The 21355-nt window shown below is 28.0% G+C and overlaps 1 protein-coding gene across 1 annotated transcript in view; it reads right to left on the bottom strand.

The window, feature by feature from the left end:
* LOC148226520 (junctional adhesion molecule B-like) overlaps positions 1 to 21355 on the bottom strand; it is a 178795-nt gene that overhangs the window by 152506 nt on the left and 4934 nt on the right. Inside the window, exon 2 of the mRNA XM_088203683.1 lies at positions 2355 to 2443. Within this exon, the coding sequence (XP_088059809.1) occupies positions 2355 to 2439 (85 nt within the window). The 5' untranslated portion in view covers positions 2440 to 2443. The remainder of the gene's footprint in view (positions 1 to 2354; positions 2444 to 21355) is intronic.

Here is a 21355-nt window from a genome sequence, read left to right as displayed (position 1 = left end):
CTCTGTCGCCCCCCAAGCTGGTATGATTGATTGTCGCCGGTGACGTTTCACCCCTTATTGCCTCGACCTGTCACCGTAGGTCGCCACTGATTGCCCCTAATCGTCCGTCAAATCGTGACCGGCGAACATTAGGCAGTACGTGCCCGATGGACTCGTCAAAACTAATCAAGTGGCGCGACGAATCGATAATTTATGTGAATGTTCTAAAATAACCTCAAACATGTGAATAATTTCCACACGTTAATGGTGTTAAAACACGATAGATATCAATATGTATTACCATAAAGCATTCAGGTTTTTTGATGTTTTTTATTTCTCGAAATATAAAATTTCATATTTTCACTGCTTGATTTTCTTAAGAAAAAATCATATTTATGAAAATAAATAATACAGTATATAATTACATATATTTTTATAAATTATTCTTTAAAAAGAGCATATGATGATGTGTTATAATGGACGTAAAAAATCAAAGGACAAAAACGGATTGATCTACTTCGATTGATTATAGAGCGTCGAGATACCAAATAATTTCGGGTTTCCAGATTTATACTCGAATTATTGAACGGGTGTTGTCACTCTTTAATTTTCATATTTCAAACCAGATGAAGATTAAATTTCTTTGAATTATTAAAAAAACAAGATTTAACTTCGCCGACAAGCAAAATTTATGACATAAATCTGCAATGCCTTGCATCCTTCTGAATCCCATGCGGAGCAGTTTTTAATTATCTGGTTAATAATGTACTTTATTAAGAAAAAATATAAAGGCAATTAAAGTATTTTTTTGCCCATTTAAATACTTCCAACTTCTATTAAAAGCTTTCAAGAGAGTATGCATATTTTAAAGCACAGAACAGAGAATATATAGAAGTGGCGTTTGCGGTGAAAATCAAACTACGTACAAGTCGTAACTCTGTCCACTGACAACAGATGGCCTTGTCACGCCGTGTGCGACGGATCTTCACATTCATTGTTTCAAAATTCGGTTGTGTATTAAATATTATGGGGGGCTTTTCAGTTATAGGGCGTATACGTCATTGTAGAAAACTATCAAAGAATAAAAATGACATAACTTTTCACATGTAAGCACAAATTAATATGTTTTACCGAAATTAAATAAACGGGTTTTTAAGCGTCACGCGCGTATGTTTGACAGGGCCGAACTTAACCGATAATTAAAAAATACGAATTTATTTTTAATATTTATATATACATATACGTTTATTCTTATCTGCAAATACAAATAAATAAAACTTTGAAATCAACTATATACCTGATTTATTACTACCTTAAAAATTAATTATATAAAAATATTTTCAGTGAAATATATACAAAAATTGAAATACATTTTTAAGAATTTGTGCGAACAGCGGTTTTTTTCAAATATCGTTATTTTAATTTCAGATTTTTCAAAATATAACTGTTTAAAATATACTGTTTCAGAACCTCGGGAAATAAGTTAACAAGATACCTCAATAAAATATAATCTTAGATACTTATCTTAGAAATATTTTAGATGTACTATTACATAAAAAAATTAAATGTCAATAAAGTCGTAGATTCATTAAGGAAAAATTAATTAAAAATGTAAAGATTTGGTAAAACTTCAAATTAACAAAGTTCGCGGTATTAAATATACTAAAAAAAATATTCGCCTGAGCTAAGAACATTCGCATTAACCTTGAGTTTTTATTCCAATAAGATATACGCGTATGTCTGGAAATATTTTAATACTAGTTTGTCCCATAGACAAACATTAGCTAAATAGTACCACTCAAGTATTAACTTACAACTATAAATTTATTTGTTCTTTAGTTTTGGATGAAATGGACATTAGGTAAAAGTAGATTGGGTTGGTAAAATATATCATGGTTATGTAGATTTTACCATGGGAATGGAGAGAGAGAACTTGGAAATTTGTAAAGAAGCCCTGATATTTATGATCGTGTGTATTAATGGTAATTGGAAACTTCCGGTAGAGTATTTTTTAATCGATTCTATTAGCTCAGATCAAAAAGCAGAATTAGTAAAACAATGTTTGGAAAAACTCTTAGAAACTGATATACAAATTACTTCATTTGATGGTAGTCCCATAAATATTTCAATGACAAAAAGGTTAGTGTGTTCATTAAACAGTTCCAATTTAAAAATAATATTTGGTGAACCAATTTAAAAAAAAATAAGTTTGCGAAGTAAAACATTAAAAATGTTTGTAAAAATTTAATTTTTAAGAAAAAAAGGTTCTATGAAGATTTATAAGAAATCATTAAATTATTCCACAAGTGAGAATTCCCGATTTGGCGTTTTTAACCGAGAAAAACGATAATTAGCATGTAATCAAAAAATCTTACCTGTAACAAATTCTGCCAGTATTAACACCAACGCCGAAATCATCCTAGGACAAATCGTCCGTAGAGTATGACTCGTCAGATTCATCTTCCTAAAATAATAAAAAAATATTAATATAATTTAAAAATTATTTATAAATACATATTGTATATGTTTATGTGACTTTTATTACATATGTAATAAAAGCACTAAAGTCATTTATAACATAATGACTAATAATTGAAGTAAATAATATATTGTTATTTCATAAACTTTATGGCGTACGTCTGCTATCGATGTTTTCATTGGAAATATAATATTTTAACTATTTGCCGTTATCAGTCACAGAAGTAACAATATCCAACTTTTTAAATAAAGCGATAAAATATAAGAAAACTACACTTTTTAGTAAAAATACTTTTATAATGCCACATTGTTACAACTATGTTTTTACATGTTCATTGCAGATAATCTTCCATTTTCAAAATGTTATTAAAATAAAGGCTCTCAAGAACATTTGAGAACTCAAATGACACAAAAATGTCTAAAAATAAGTTATTCATTTTGTTCGCGCCTTTAAGAAAAAAAGTGTAGATAAATGAACTGATAAAAATTAGAAAAAATTCATACTTTTAATTAAATCACAATTTTTTTCTTTCTCGTATAATTAAAAATTGTAGATTTAGCTAACTTAAAATATATGTACAATATATGAGTGGTACTTATTTTGATATAAGAGTTTTATTTAGAGAGAAAGCGATATTTTTTTATTTTATGACACCTGTAATAGTGAATTATTATTAAAAATATGATTAAAACAGTTAAAATTTGTTTACGATTAAGAAACCTAAATTATGTTTCGTCGTTGGTGCAATACGCTTTTTAAAAAAGTTAAAACTATCGTACTTTTTAAGGATATACGTGCGAATTTGCGAACAAGGTTTTAATTCGAAGATGACCATGCGTTTAATATGAATAGTTATAAGATAAGGTATATTAATATTTACTTAAACAGAGAGGATTTTATTTGTAACAAGTGTGATTAAAAATGTGATCATTAATAAATTGTGGAATATTACGTTTTTAAAGGTGGCAAAAATAATCATTATTATCTCAAAGGTAACGCAAAGGTAAAATTATGATTTTAGCTTTCAATGTCTAATAATGGTCAATGTGCTAGCAAAGTTTTCGTTAAATAATATTTGTAGATGAAAATGAATAATTTTTGGTCTAGTTAACATATTTTTAATATTGTTATTATTATATTCAGTGTTAATCAAACAAACATAACTTAAGTTGCAAATATTTGAAACATTTTGTGTCTCTAGCAGCAAATATTCGTACAAAAGTTACATTATGTGTTGTATAGAGAATAACACAATAAACAAACAACAAGAAAAGTTGTACGCACATTAAACTACAATAAAGTCATTCTGTTTATAATTAAGCGAGAATGTTAGCGAGAAAACTTGCTTCGATTTTCGCTTAAATACTTCCTTACTATGTAGGCAGGGTATCCGCTCAGAAGCTTTAACTAAATTAAGAAATAACTCAATTAAATGTAATTTAATTGAAATTGCTCTATGTGGCGAATAAAAAGTATTTTTTTAAAGACAATATTTTTAAGATATTAATTTTATCTTGTTTCAATCTGTAAACGTAGTTTAAATTTTTGCAAAAAAAAATGTGTTTTTTTTTACAGTTTTAACCATTAGATGTAGTGAAAAAATATATGTATAACACTTTTAATTATTACTTAAAAAGTTTTAAAGAGGAAAATTTTGACTTAAGTGTTCGACCTTGTTGTAAAGAGCTATGCAAATTGTAAGCTGATAAATTACCAGCGCTTCTCGTTAAAAAAATTGAAGTAGATGTAAAAATCACAAAATACATCACATACATATGTATAATATATAAATCGTTTAATTTTTTTTATTTAATACATTTTCAACTTTAAACTGTTTTATAATTCTCTATAAGAATAGCTTAGAAAAATAAATAAAATTTGCTTAGATACCTTTATAACTAATTTCTGTACGAATTATTTTGGTTAAAATGTATGTCACTAAACCTTCACACAAGTATAGTTGAACCTATTATTTTATTTAAACTAGCGTTTTAAAATGGTCTGCAAATTTGTTTTCCTCTACTACAAATTGTAAATTTAAATACCTGTTTATGTGACGTTTTTTTAAAAAAAAAAAAATTAGTATGCGTAAGACTAGTTTTTAAAAATTGATGTCAAGTTATCAGTTGTATGGAATTTTTAATAAAGCATGTTTTAAGTATAATAAATAAATAAAAACAGCAAATTGAAAGTAAATATATATATCAGAAGATGAGCTTTAAAGTTTGATTGTTTTATTATATGATACCACTAATTTAAGAAAACTTTTTCTGTGTAAACAAACTTCATATTTATTTAATTTAAATTAATATGGTTTCATAAATAAAAAATATTAATAATATAATAAAGAAGCTAAATAGAAAAGGACCTATTTAATAAAATGTTTTATTAAATGAGCATATATAAAAAAAGTTTATATTATATCATTTCTTCAAAATTATATATGCCTACTATATACATTTTTTTTGTAACATGGATTTATTTGTAATTAAATATTAAAAAAATAAGCGAAAGTATATACATAGGTTTTAATAAATTTTAAATAAATAATAATTTAACTAACATAATAAAATTTTATAATGAATTTAGTAAAGGATCTCGTTTACATAATTTCTTAATAAAAACTAGTTGTATATATATATTTGTTCCTTAATAAGAACTAGTTGTATAGAAATATATTTTTAAAATTTATTAATACATAGCAACACAATAAAATAGTGGTCTAATACCTGAAATATCTGGGTTTATATCACATATGAACTTAAATAGCTTTTTTTTTTATAAGTAATATTGTGTCTGTAAGATTAAAGTGATTGTTATATAATATTAATTTAGATCGATTATCATAGGTTAGGTTTTCCTAGATTTTTATAAACTCACGGATAAATATCGTAATGAATAAAAATAAAAGATAAAAATAAATAAACAATACAAATAAGTAGATGAGTAATTGTTATAAAATGTATTTTTTATGCTAATAAATTGTTATATATTTAATTAGCTAGTTAATTTTAACAATAAAATTAAATGAAAATAATTTAATAATAGCTACTATAACATAATTTTAGTTACGTATCTTATATGTATCATAAAAACAATATAAAATTATTTAAAAATCCAATAAAAGCGCTTGAGTTTAGATGGCATAAATAAATAAACTCTGTGACTGACATTTTTGCGATTGACGTGACAGACTGTGATTGTGAAGAAAATCATATTTTTAATTTTATAGTAGTATATCCGTCTATCAGAATTATTAAACCTTTATTCGTAATCTTGTGCTGCTGAAAAATTGATTTTTATTTATTAAAAAAATACACTGATAAAAAAAGCAAATAGCGATTTAAAATTATACTATTATATCAAGAATTTCTAACTTCAGTTTTAGTCTATTGTGCTACAATACATTTAGATGTTGATTACTACTCTGCTGTGATGGATTGTTATGTTTAAAAAATAAATTTATAAATTTGATTCTGAATATCTGTTTATATATGAATCGCCTACTGTCCAATTACATATATGAAATGCAACGGAGTGACGGGTAGGGTGAATGTAGGTGTGTACATATGCTTCAAAGGTTCAAAGTCAAAGCATGACGACAATTATAACGAATTTTCGCTCAGGGCATTACACGTGAGCTCGTTTCAATTATGAATTTCAGCGTATAAAATATCATAGAGGCGCCTGTAAGTTTGCATTCGAGAATTTCACGGCAGGCTTCTACCCTGGGCAGACGATAAGCTCGTCTCTGTATCAAGTTGCTTAATGGAGATGTAAGCGAATAAATTCGCGCATACGGGGACTAATGCAATTGCACAACACTCGACCGAAGATAATGCATTCTGTGCCGGCGGAATGTTGGAGCAGTTAAGAGCTATTGAAAATTTACAACCGCCGCTCAAGGATATTTTATGTGGACAGGTTGAATGCGGAGAAAACTTACTAGGTTAGGTATCTAGGTCTATAAACGGTGATAATGATTCTTAAATAAAATTGGATCATTTTATTATAAAAGCACGCAATACATATATATGACATTTACTAGAATTTTTAACAACTTACCTGACATTCAAATCGCGATTAAATGAATACATTTGAAACCATATTTGTTAATCCATATTTTTTAGTCAGTAAGAAAAAATGCATACCAAATGTCAATTGTTAAATACTACGCAGAAACTTTAATATAATATAAAGTAAATGGGTCTATATGTATATGTTTTTATATTTAGGTTTAATCTTTCGCTTACTTCATAAAATTTTTTTTTTATAAATTCACCATTTTTAAGCATTCGGTAAATTAGGCTTTATTACCAGTTTCTCCCCTTTTATGAAAGTGGCAAATAAGGATCAATCAATACAAATACCAGTATTACACGTCCTTCAATGCTTCAATAAATAGTCATCATTATAATTACTTAATTGATTAATTTGTAAGTACTGAACCATATTTATATAACTGTAGAAGATCGAGTTAGCCGAGTTGGAAGACTTTAACTTTAACCGAGTAAACATAGGCGGTTGGAGACTGGTCGATTTGGATAGTGATTGTGTTAGAGAAGTTTAACAGCAGATTGAAACGTCTCATCTGATTGAATTTAGTGTACTGCTGAAAACTAGAATCATCGTGATGTACATATAATATGTAATACATATAGTATTAAATTTATGTATATAACATGCTAATGATCAACTTTTGTACACATAAAAAATTCATGAATGTTTATAGATATGAGTGTACATATTAATTTACTTTTTAATATCATACATAAAATATCAGTTTCCAGAATATCAATATTAAAATATCTATATATTAAAATGTTTTTTCTTAACTTTTATATCTTTCAATGTGAAAAGTTCAGTAAATTTGTGGTATTTTTTACTCTTTTTGAATAAGTAGTGTGTTTTCTAATAGTTTCACTAACTTATACGAAGTAAACAGTCATATACAGACTGGTTATCTAAAGGTCGAGTAGCAAAAAATACATTGAGGCCAGGGAAAAAGTTATTGTGTGTGTATGTGTACGCTGAGATTGCACAAAAATTGTGCATTATGAAACTCTCAAGGCTAGCTAAATAATACCAGCAAGCTCATATTGTGATTTGTACGAAAAAGAAAAAAAAACCTGCACTTGTCAACAAAAATCAAATAGTTCTTCAATGCGACAATGTGGCAAATTTACTATCGAGAAAGTTAAGGCTCTTGGCTGAAAGGTTTCATCTCATTCATCTTATTTTCCAGACCTTGCTCTTTTTGACTACCATTTATTTTGACAAAAACACTTCCCAAGCGGAAAAAAAACAAAATGCAGACTATGTGAAAAGTAAGCTATCAGAATGTTCTAAATCAAAGCTTCCAACATTTAATGCTATAGGAATTAAAACAATGTAAAATTTAAGAAAATGAAATATCTTAAATAGTAAGATTATTAAAATTATTAAAATTAAAAAAAAATATTTATAAGTGATTTTTTATTTAAAAAAAAAAATAACATATGTAGATCAATGCATTGCATCTTTTTGATTAAACTTTGAATTTTTTGTGACTATATATTACAATTATATGAATAAAACAAAAAATAGAAATAATTAGAACAAAACTGAACGAGAAAATAGCAATATCAGATTTTATTAATGAATTTAATATTATTACATACAAAAACGATTATAACAAAAAATGTTGGCAAAAAACTAACTGCGACAGTAAATCTATCGTTTCTTAAATAGTATTATTTTTTTTAAATATATCTTCTTAAACTTAAATACAAACAATTTATAAAAAGGTTAAGGAAATGACACCAATTACCATGCCACCTTGTATGGAACTGGTGATGGAAGAAGTAATGGTTAAACAATTTAAGTTCAGAGAAAAACATTGCTTAGAGACTATATTAAAAATAGTGATAAATGTTTGGTTGTTGGCCAAGAATACGAACATAATCATTAGAGCAGTTTTCTTAAAAATAGAGATAATTTTAGGATGTTGTAGATATGTATCCGAAAACGAGTACGGCCAGGGGTATATTGAACGGGGTATGAATTTGTATATTATTATATCTAAGACAATCCTCAAAAATAAAAAAAATATTGGGTTTAGCTAATGGAATAAATAGACACATTCGTACATAAGGATTTTTTTATGTTATATTTTATATGTATATTTATATAATATATTGACTAAATAAAATAATAAAATATATTTATAATTTAGAGTTTCATAAAATTTAAAGCCCGAAGCCTAAACTTTTAATATTTTAATGAGATTAAAATATACTACGCATATGTAGTATATTACGCAATTAAAAGTAGTTAGAGATTAGTTTCTCAGAGCAAAATGTTATAAACTATGTTATAATATTACGGCTAAAATTAACATGTAGTTTTTATTATAAATTAGCATTTTCTGTAATAAAATAAAATATGTTTTATATTGAATTTTATTCATGTTCAACTTTTAATAAAATATTTTAAAAATACTATAATATGTCATTTTTATATATTATTTTTCAATTGCGTTGAATTTCGAAACATAAATATTATAAATATTCGTGAACCGTTAATGTAATTTATATAGTATGTATGTATGTGTATTGATTCTAGATATATATCGGTTATAACCCTACATAAGAAACCTTTAACACTAATGAGATTTCGTAACATTTATTTCTCGATAAACGCCTCATTTATCGTCTTCAACGAGAGCTTGAATCAGTACACCACTTACACAAAATGATAAGGCACATACATAATGTATATTCATCCAAAGGCAGCGGCGGCGCTGCCTCCAGATTCGTCCGGGAATAATTTCGACGAAATTAAATTGCGCGGATTCCATCAAATCATGCCCGCGCTGGGAGGAATTTGCGAAATGTCGGCAAAAGATGGATGCTTAATGGAAGCGAGACGCGGATTTCCGCGTCCCTTTGCAAAATCGATTGTGTGTAATTGAAATGGATCGTTCGGCCGTGATTAAACGAATTAGGCACGTTTCGTGATGGGAATGTACCGTGTACTGGCATGACGGTACTAGATAGACAGCGGTTGGTACTACAACGGTTCGTATGTGTCGGTAACTTATAAATTATTGCCGGTGATAGGGATAGGAGAAGGGCACCTGAGTTGGCGTTAGGGATGACAACGATAAGGGTCGCATCACGAACCAAGCATTCCGCGTGCTGTATTTTTAATATAATAACGTATACGAGCCAACGTTGTATGTCTACTATTAATATATGAACATTCCAAGAAATGAAATGGACGCATACATACATTAATAAATCAAGTGAGGCTCCAAAATATTTATCATATAAATTATGGTTTATAATAGTTATTTGAAAAAGTAACACATAAAACCTATGTATAGACTATTTATTATATTGAGTTGTTATACATATCATTCCCGTTTTTATGTGCTTATTAAAATATATAATTTGCAAATTGAAAAATATGTACATATATGTATGTGCTATTTTGCTTTATAACAATTTTCTATCTTTATTGTTATTCAAGGATTCTTTTTTGAAGAATTCATGTAGCTTGTTAGTTAATTAATTTAATTTAAATTTAACTACATTTGGATTAAAAGATAAATAATCTTACTTTAAAACACTGTTAAAAAATATATAACATTAATTGCAATTTTGTCATTGAACTGGGAATAGATAATAATTACCAAAAAACAGTTGACATCAACATATTTAATTTATCAATTAAATAGAAATGCCGAGAATTTTCATTATCTTTTTTTTAATATAATTATATTGTAACCTTCTTAAGTACATATTTTTACAATCATAAAAGTAACTGAAAAAAACCTTATTTTTCTGATGAGTAAGATTCTTCAATGTATAAGTTAATAACTAAAGCTTTTAAATATTAATGACGTCTAAAATATATAATTAATAATGCTTTTAAGGTGCATTCATATTTATTAAAACGTAATTTGTGTTATATACTTTGAAACGACTAGAACGTTAACGTTAGAAGAGAAACGCTTTTGCCGTTTAAGAGCTTTTGTAAAGCTTTTTATAATCTTAGCATAATCCACCTCCTATTGTGGTAGTAAATGCTACTTGCGTTTGCATTTATAAATTTATAGTTACAGCTAATTTTCATTAATTTGTCTCTATTATAGTTTAATTAACATTATTATTATAAATTATTTTTTTACAAAGATAGTTATATTTTGTGTGAAAATAAATTTGTAGTGAAATGTAAATATTTATTTAGCAAGTTTGACAGGTTTTATTTATGAGACTGTCAAATATTTAACGATATGTACACAATCCATTAAGTTTTAACTAACGAGTTTTTTCATCATCTAATATTTTATTTGTTAACGTTATATAAAGGCAATACAGGAATTAAGATAAACTTTGGGAAATATATAATCTAACTCTGGTTCTAAAAAATACCTTTTTATTGTAACGAATGATGACAATGATGAAATGAGGAAAAATAAACTCCTTGCCCTGTTTTTGGACAAATGCCCCACCCACTTGACGAGAAAATATAACATATATAAGAATCGTACTTGAAATGTAATGGGCGGTTATAACTTTTTTGTCACAAACATCGCGCTGAGAGTTATGTGTGTATATTTCGTCTGAAAACTGAGTTCAACTTAAATATATAAACTGCAAAGGGTCGAAGATTTGACCGTAAAGGCGGCCATTAATGATACACTCCATATTGTAAATCACATAAACCGGCGTAATATATTACATTACGACGTCGTTAGATGAAATATTAGTGATAATGTCGCAGTGTCGCACTTTTTCTTGCCGTATTTTCGTGTAAAAAATACCATATTAATGCATCTCAGATACTGCCGATATACGTATTTTTTATTCATTTATAGCATAGAAAATAATAAAAGAGACACAAATATTAAAGTATGAATTATTCATAGTGGAATAAATATGTGGCTATAATAAAAATACATACATATGTATTTATATATTATACATATATAAAAAATAAAGAGCCATAGAAATACAGCTAAATACGCGACTAAATTGTAACGGATGTGACTGATGCGTATTTATGATATTTATTATGGATGCATAATCGTCCATATAAGTTTTTTATTACTCAATAAACAGTTAACTTTATTGGTTATGATTACAGGGATATCCGAATGTTAGTATTTGATGTGATCATGTAATAAATAAAAAAAGTTCTAACCTAAATTTATTGTGATTGCTTCGGTAATGTGTCGATAATAGCTTATTGAATTATTACTAAAATTGATTAAAAGTAAATTTATATTTATCATATGTTTATACAATATATAAATTTATGTAAACTGATTTAATATGTTACAGAGTGCAATATAGAAAGTATTTTACACACCCTAGCAAAACCCTTTTGGTCTAATTGGTTTGCATGTTAAATTCAAAAAGACTTAAGGCAGAGCTCCCTAACCTTTTTGTGGTTAAGGGTTCATTCAATTTATCGAAGCCTTTATAATACATGTTTATATAGAGAAATAAGTAAATAATTAATTATCCTTTAACAAAATTTTATTTATAGCATATATTCAATGTATTTATTTTGGGTAATGTTTTTTATATTGCCTTTATATACTAAGCGTTAAAATAGTGTATAAATTATGATATATGCATTTATAGTATTTTTAACTCATATTTGACATACGAGCTTATAATAAAAAAACAATATTTAGCACTACATTTATTTATTAAGAATAATAACTAATTAACAAAAAAAATGGAAGAGAATTTATTGTAGATTTTTTTAATAACTGTAACAGCTTTCAATTAATTAAGCATATCAACGTTTTGCGTTAAAATAAAAAAAAACATACGTATAGCCAAGCTCAATAAAATTTAATTTCATTAATATTCTCAAAGTGAATTTACATATTCACTTAAAAATTATTAGCACAGTTTGATAAAGATTCTAATTTTAAAACTAATTTATTGGATAAATTACATATAATTGTTAAGCTTCATATACGCGGTTCAAATCTTAGTTATTTTTCATATTTAGTTACTATGAAAAATATTATTAATATTATATGTGTGTGAGTGCAATATTTTTATACCTTTAATATTCGTACATAAATATTATTTATGTAGATAATAGTTATCTAAATTAATTAATTTTCGAACGATATATTGCCACATTTATGTATTTTATTTGCGGTTGAAGTTTAATAACTAAATACCAATTAATTTTACATAAAATTATCAATGGATTTAGATAAGCGTTGATTAGTTTTTGATTGATTGTAGTAAATAATGTAATTTAACTGTGTTTTAGTACCCGTTTTAATGTTTTCATTACCTGAAATTAATATTTGATATTGGCATAGGTATGCTGTGGGTTTTATTCTGCGAAGCACTAACCGATGCTTCAGTGTCGATTGTTAATATTAAACCAATTAAACGAATTTGTTGTTTCGAGAAAGCGCGAACATTGGCTGTATTATATAATAATATGTAATTCGAACGTGTTTGTATATCAACAACGTAAGTAATTTAATTAATTACATCCCCATATGAACTTAAAGTTAGGAGCCAACTTCGCCGTTAGCGTTAGCCTTTGATTTATTTAATTATGCTTATATGCTTAAGCAATTAATTTACTGCCCTTGTGTATTCGTAATATAATGTGTGTGTATGTGATATTGTGCGGAAACCGCGGAGGCTTTGGAGGTGCCTTTGAAGTCTTGTGTAAGGGAGATACGATCGTCAAAGGGAACCTTCAAAGTGCGAGGCCTGCGATATCTTTATCATTTTCTTCAATATTTGCTCAGTCACGCGCCTCAGCGGCAAACATCACCGAATAACGCGTCATCTGAAACTACAGGTAGCCAAATTACCTAAATGTGTATATTTTTAACAAGGCTACGTAGTAGTGCCTGACCGCAGTGACCGCAGGGCTCCTTTGTGGTTTTGTGTTACACGACGTGAAACGAAACGGCGGGCCAGGATTAAAATTATTTTAATAGTGGACCGTATCGAATTGGAATGGATTTTAAAGAGAAAAGGTGACCCTCGTTACGCTTGGCGAATTACAGGTCCGAATAGATTCTTAACAGAGATTCGACCTCGAAAGTGTCAGACTTTTTAATTAAAATCGACGGTGAAGCTGAATTAGCTAAGAAAAAATAGTTGGTAAGAAACTCGGTTAATTATCCTAGTTTGGCGTTTTTTTAAAGCTTTAAATATATATTATATAAAAAAAACATTTAGAGGTCGATTTAATAAAGAGCTTATATTAAAGAAGTATAATACAATTTTATTAAAAAATAAATATATGTGTTAATTAAAAAGGTATAAGAAAGTATTGCAAATAAAAAATATCATTTTGATATGTGAATATTTTAATAAATAATTTTGTCTTAAAATTGCACAGTAGAAATGTTTATTATGCTTATTTACATTGTGATAAGATCACTACTATATATTTTTTAATACATTACACACAGTTATTTTATATCTTAGGAATAGTATGATATACAAATGGGTAGCAACAGTAGTTAATAATCGTTTTAAATTACGAATTGAAAGAGATACGGCAATATAATTTGTATTGGAGTATTAAGATTGAAACGTCGCCAGATGATGACCCCAAATGTGTAGGTCGAAAGCTCGAAAAGAGAGATTAGCACGATGATAACACATACAAGAACACAACTTTGTACTCTTAATGTGCGCGTGACGCACTAGGTTCATAGGTTAATACAGCTCGGGTCGCACACCAAAAGCAAACTTTTAATTTATGTGTATAGTTTATTTTATGTGCATTAATGTGCATATTTGCATTACTTTAGATAACGGTTTTTAGAACAATGTCTCATTAAAAATGTTTTTTTCATGAGTTGAACCAGTTAATTTAATCAAGAATTGTGGTAATTATTCTATAACTTTCAATAGTTGCAATTTGTTTTAGGTTGAGTCAGTGACGTCATTATTACATACATGTCTGTTTTCGAGTTAGCGTCGGGTGTTGACCATACCTGGCGGCCATAATCATAAATCAAAGCAGATGTGTAGTGACAAGGATCTCAAACAAGCCTCACAACTTTGTTAAATTGTAACCGTAACCAGGGCCGACAGGAGGGAGGACGTATATGATTCTGATCAAAAATGGACCGAATACGAGATCATTTATATTACATTATTTTTTTTAGTAATTTTAAATTAATTTAAATGCATGTGAATGGTTCTTCCTTATCAACATATTTCGTTTATAATGCATATTTACTATTTAATATATAGTTATTTATTATATCAATGTTTCAAGTATTTAGAGCAGTATCTATTAGCTTATTGGGAATCCTTTATATATAATCGGTTAGGACTAAGAATGCTTGTCAGTAAACAGTGTTTTTTAATGACCATTGAAGCCTTAGATTTACAACCTTAAGATATTTTTGAAAGAACGCTTCTATCCGAAGCAAAAAAATCTTTGGAAAGATCTGTCTTTTGATATTGTTGATCTCTTCTTTTTAAATATTTGTGCCATTGTTTTAAATTTTTATTTAAAATCTAATTTTTAAATATATAAAGTCTAAAAAAAAATTCTAAAAATTCAGGTGTAAAGATGTACTAAAGGAAGCATAAAAGTTATTATTAAAAGAGGAGGCTGAAAATTTCTGAATGATTGGAATTGTATAGTCTTAAAAAGCTTAAACTACACAGAAGCTACGGATTTTGGTCTCTGCAGTAGACTCAAAAATGAATTTAAAAAAATGCGTGTTTATTTAAAAATCGGCTCAGCTGCAAAGTGACATCTATTGATTGTAAATTATAAAAATAAAACTATTAATATTATAATAAACTTTTATAGATGTTACAAATTCTCAGACTTGTCTAAATATTTTTTGTAGGCAGTGTATGTCTGATTGACTTATCCAGTTGGTACTGATTTCTCCTGTTGTAACGCATTGGGTTTACGCCTGTCAGTATACAACAGAAGACTAAAAACAAAACAAAAAGTAACCTTTGCTTTTGTTCTTAAATTAGCGCACTGTGAATTAATAAACTGTGCAGATGAGTAAATGATTCAATTACTCATCTGTACAACTTTTGTACGTGTTAATTATCATGTTTGTGACTCTGATATGATCTGTGGAAATTTAAGGTTTTGCCGTTTAGTTTTTAAGGCTATTTACTATTTTAATGTTTGGCACTTACTCAAATGTCGTGACAATGGCAAAACTATTACTGATGAAATATAGACTAAAAGTGGATTATAATGGCCATGTAGCCTTTTTAAAAACAATAAAAAATATATTTATGCTTCACATTAGTTATATTATTGTTTGACTTTTATATTTATTTAACCATGTGCGTATTGCCTTTTTGTAGCAAAGCAAAAATTTTATTTTATAGTTCATAATTCAAATATTAACACGACACGGCACACGCGTGTTTAAATTACCGCGAGCGGTGCTCGTAGATCTAGCAGCCGTTGAGAAGTACGCCCGAATTCTTACGATCCCTAATTGCGTACTTGCACGACGGTGTATAAAGCAATTTCCAAATGAAAAAAAACTTTATTTTAAAATTGAGTTTTACCAGTGGTACGTGCTTTGGCCGTTGAGTATGTATTTTGTTATATCTGTGTTAGTGGAATATTTAATATTTTGTTGGGAATAAAAATTTGCCAACTACAGCCACTAAAAACATTTTTTAAATTATAGGTGATTCATTAGATATCTGTAAATGTCAAAGATGATTTTACTACTATCCGAGAAACTACACTATTACGATTCAACAGTGCATAGCTATATTACAAATATTTGGAAGGCTTGGAGACAATGCGTAAGGGTTCCACACGAATTGAGAGAAATTAAAACAGTCATTGCATGTCGCATTTTCTCAATCATTTAATAACCGAAGATTAAAAGTGAGTATTGTACGCTAATAAATGTGGTAGAAGATGGTGGTTATCCAAATGTCAAATAGAAAAACCTACTTCGCAGCTCACTGTAAAGAAGTTATTTTGTGTGGTTGGTGAAATTGCAAAGTGATTGTTCATTACAAAACTCTTACGATACTCAACAGAAAGTTTTGTTTGCGATCTAATGGATCGTTTGCACGAATAAGTAAAAAAGGTCTGTACTTGTCAACAAAAGTCAATAGTTCTACAATACAATAAAGCGCGTCTCCTTATGGAAAACTTTGCTTCTTTTGATTATTATTTATTTTGATTGATGCAACATTTCTTACACGGAAAACTAATTGAAATGCAGAAGAAATTAAAGGGAGCAATCGGAATACTTTGAATCAAGACCTTTATCTGTATAAAGGTTTAAGTATTTTTTCCTTAAATTTTATTTATTAAATATTGCATATTGTTGCTTCTATTTTTTTATTTTGAACTATTGTAATTTCGACTGCTTGTAAACATGATAATGGCTAAAAGCCAGAAACATTAAATTATTATTAAATTACACTAAAATATTTTTGAAATAAACATTTTAAAAACAAACAATGAAGGCCTTTATCATTTTTTGCTAATGAAAAAAAATCTATTAGCAAAATTAGCTTTGGGATTGGGGTAGGTTATATCTTCAAGAATAAAATTATATGTTGAATCATTAAAATTCAAATAATAAATTTTTTACTTCATAAAAACGACATTAAATTTCAGATGTAAAAACGCGGCACAAAACCAGACTAAATACACTTAAATTTACTACGTCTTAACCTTCAAACAATTATTTAGCTCCAAGGACTTCTTCGATTAAAAACATCTCATGCATCGCCTCTTACTGAGAATCACATTGAGAACAAATACCAACGACTTTAAGGAGGACTTACAGGTCTACTATCGAATCGAGTATGTATGACCTGTAAAAAAAATTAACGCAGAAGGTGTAACTTTACAGCAAGCTAACACACATATGGTTAAAGATCATCATAGATTTTATGATATGAAATATATTTTCATAATTATTATGATCATACGCTTTCACTAGAGCGCGTTCGCGAATACCGCGTAGGCAAACAAATTTAGATTTGCGTACACGTGCTTGTATCCTCGAGCTTCTTAGCCCACTTTTACGAATAAGATAAGCGTCGCGACGTCTTGCGTTTAGTTATACATAAAACATAAAGATTTGCGATCGCTTCTGGGGCAAGAGTTGGTGGAATGGGCGGGAAGGAAGAAAACTCCCCCAAACTATACATTCTGAGTTTCTCCAACTTTGGCGTCAGCTGTCGGCAAAATGTTTGCTGGAGTTGTGACCTTAATACGATTATAATAAACATTACGTATGCAGAAAAAAACTTAATACACTACCCCCGCTGATACGGAGCAAGGAGCTCAACTTTTTGAGAATAAACAAGACGCATGCTATGATGTCTAGTAATTTATATCTATATTTATTTTTGTGGCTGCCGTTGAGCTCATGCGCTTTCATATGAATGTATATTACATATTATGTTCCATTATAATGTATATGGGTTATGACGTTGTTGACTAGCACATAACTGTGACCTGTCACATAAACATGGCGGCGTTATTGAATGTGATTCATTTTAATATAATACATACATTATAATCGTTTATGATTATATGAAAAAATACGCACATGTGACTAACATATGCGATACCCGCTGCGCTGGTTTTGATATATTAGCCTGTTACACGTGTATCAATTTTCTTATATAAAAAAAACATTTTCATAGGATATTGGATTGTATACATATTTTAATACTAGTAGATTTATAGTATATTGAGTGCATTGTCTTTTTGACTAAGGTGGAATAAGTGATGGCTTACGCATTATTTATATTTCACGAAATCACGACAGTCGTAATACCAATAAAATATATGTATGTTCAAAAATGCAATATATGTATTATATATTATTGTATGGATTTATATATAACTGATGGTATTCTGATTCGGTGTATATAGTAATAGCTTTGTTCCAAAACGCAAACAGATAGTGAACGATGAAACTTTGCTACGGATAATAACTAAATATATTTAGATTGTAAAACAATAATATCCGATAAAAACCTGTGTTAGCATTATAATTTTCATTAAATGTTATTTTCGATGGTATCGCGTAAAATCAGTAGTTTCGCAACGTATATAAACGTTTTGATTGATAAGTCGAAATTGTTAAAGTTTCACTGGTTCAGTAAGCTATAAAATACGCTTTAACACGCGAAATAAAAAAAACGATATTGATTATGAAAATTGTTAGGATTATTTTTATGATAAGTTAAAATTTCTGATAAAATTAAAATGTATTTAAATTTCGCATTTTTTGTAGTTATACAAAAATAGGCTATTTTGTATTTCAATGAAAGATCACACATACACATTATTATTTCATCTATAAAAACTAAAAAAAAATTTTTTACCACAATTTTTGAAACACCAAAAAAATAAATATAATACTATGCTTTCAATAAGGCAATTTCAACAATTTTCCATAAAAAAAATACTTGCTAATATGAAGAATTTAAAATATATACATATGTATGTACAAATATAATAAACGAACCAAAGCACAATTTTTTTGTGTTAATGCAACTACAGTAGTTCATTTTTTTTAAGATAAATAACCGTTTTGATTAAAGTCTTGTTTTGACGTTTTCTTTAATAGAATTGGTAATACTTTTACAGAAATAAATTTAATGATTTTCATAGAAATTTGTAAAAAAAAACACTACACATTAAATTAGATCTCAATATTTTTCTTAATAAATATAATAGTTATTTTTAAAGTAATGCGATTATTTTTACATTATTTAACGACATTTTAGTTAAAAGTCATTAAAAACTTAGATATCGCAAAATTAAAAAAAAAAAATTTTATTAACTTAAAATCAAATGAGCTTGTAAATAATATTTATTTGTTTGGTAAGTAAGCCGATTTTCACGAAAATGTACTGGCTCAATCCGCCAGTTTTAAGTAAGTGATTTTTTAGCTTCCAAGTCGCATTGCGGTCCGCGAAGGATCTGAAAATACCTTTTGCGCCCGCATTCAAATTTCAGTGGAAACTATTGTATTTATGTAAATACTTATGCTTGTATTATTTTGTGTATATTTATATTAAATAGTAATATAAATTCATACACTATATACATACGCATAGATAAAAATTATGTTTAATAATTTTTTTGTGAAGTTTTACTGCATTTGTATGTAGTTTGTGATAAAATACGTTTCATAGATAGATATACATTTATAGTTACTTAGCATATATAACTTAATCCGTTATGAATTGCAAAATGCGAGTTTTAATTCTGTGCTATTTAATTATTATATTTCATAAAATAGTGCTGAATTATAATTTTAAATATACATATTTATGCACATATACTATGTGTTTACCATATTAAATATAATAAATTATGTATATTTTCGTTTCGCGTTAGTTTTTTTTAATTATAAATTATTTTAAATTGCCCCTCAATCACAAGGTAATGGTTGAGAATAAAAATATTTTCCGTGAGCTACGCGCTCGCGCCGAGCCCGTGAAATATGTAAGAAGCGAATATATGTTATGGGCAAGAAGGGCAGAGTGGTGGGGGCAAAAGGGACCAGAGGTGGGGGGTTATAATGGCGATATGGCCTGTTTTAGAATAGGGTTGCCAGACGTGAAAGGAGGAGCAAGACAAAAGTGGCCAAGATAAATGATGGACGCTTACGCCGGCGTCGGGGTGGATGGGAAAAGCGAAAGCCGGCATGTGAAAAGTGGACGTCCTTTTGTGTCGATTCCTTATACTATTCCCACCCCTAGTCTGGGGGTGGGGACACAAATTTGCTGAATTACGTTTCTTAATGGAAGCGCCGTTTTCCGCTCTTCCTCCTCCACGGGATCATATCAATTGGCATGGCGGCTGAAAGGAGGACCGCCCGAATTAGGTGATCCATTACCGAGATCGTTGACGTTAACGAGCGTGTGCCTAAGTACGCATGTGTACTCGTATTAATTACATCGCCTCGCACACATTTTGTAAAAGCCATTGGAGATCTCTTTAATATACGTATAGTTTATAATATAAACCATTAAATTAAAAATTTTCAGTTATAATTGCTATTTTAAAAATTAAATATTTGCTTTTAAATATTAACTAATTCAGTAAAATAAGAATATTAAAGTATAGCGACTACAGTTAAACAAGGGGTCGTATTATATAAAGTGTGCGTTGACTATAGAATAACTTTTACTTTGTAATATCACCCTACGTAATCACTTAATTAATAAGTAAGAGTTTATTTATTTATTAAATTGCTTTGAAAAAAAAAATATACTTTATTAAATTTATTTTCAAATATGGTCTTTGAACTACATATTATAATTTTATATCAAATATATTTTCCACATGTTCAATCTGTGATAACTGTATCGTTAGAGGGTACGTTATATTGAATCTTAATACCAATAAAAAAATATACATATCTACATATATTCCAATACATCTGATGGAAGCATAAAAATATGCAATTGATTTATTTTATGTTACATAAATTCATTTAGAATCAATACTTCAACGTCGAGACAAGTCAACAATATTAGTATTGTGACCCGCAAAAATTCAAATTTATAGTAAAGAACACTTATTAAAAGTTAATATCATAAAATTACTTGAGATTAAATAAATTATTGTCTCTTAAGCAAACAAAAACATGGCTTAAATTTTGCGCAACAAAAGTTTAGTTGCGGGTTTTGCCATTTGAGTACAATTGATTTTATAGGATTTGAAGTTAACCACAAAAAAATTTTATGTATTGTTTAAAATATTCTACGCTTCATTATTTGTGATAAAATATTAGAAGGCAAATTTTTCTTTCGACATCGATTTACTTTTTTGCATTTTTTTAATATTTGAAAATATAAACTATAGGGGAAAATTTTAAATTTACATAAAAATCAATATTATGGAAATGAA

Source organism: Plectrocnemia conspersa, unplaced genomic scaffold (genome assembly GCF_051122295.1).
Source record: "Plectrocnemia conspersa isolate PC_06_02 unplaced genomic scaffold, ASM5112229v1 ptg000014l, whole genome shotgun sequence".
NCBI lineage: Eukaryota > Metazoa > Arthropoda > Insecta > Trichoptera > Polycentropodidae > Plectrocnemia > Plectrocnemia conspersa.
Note: the sequence above shows the minus strand (reverse complement) of the source record. Positions and strands in the feature narration are given on the sequence as shown.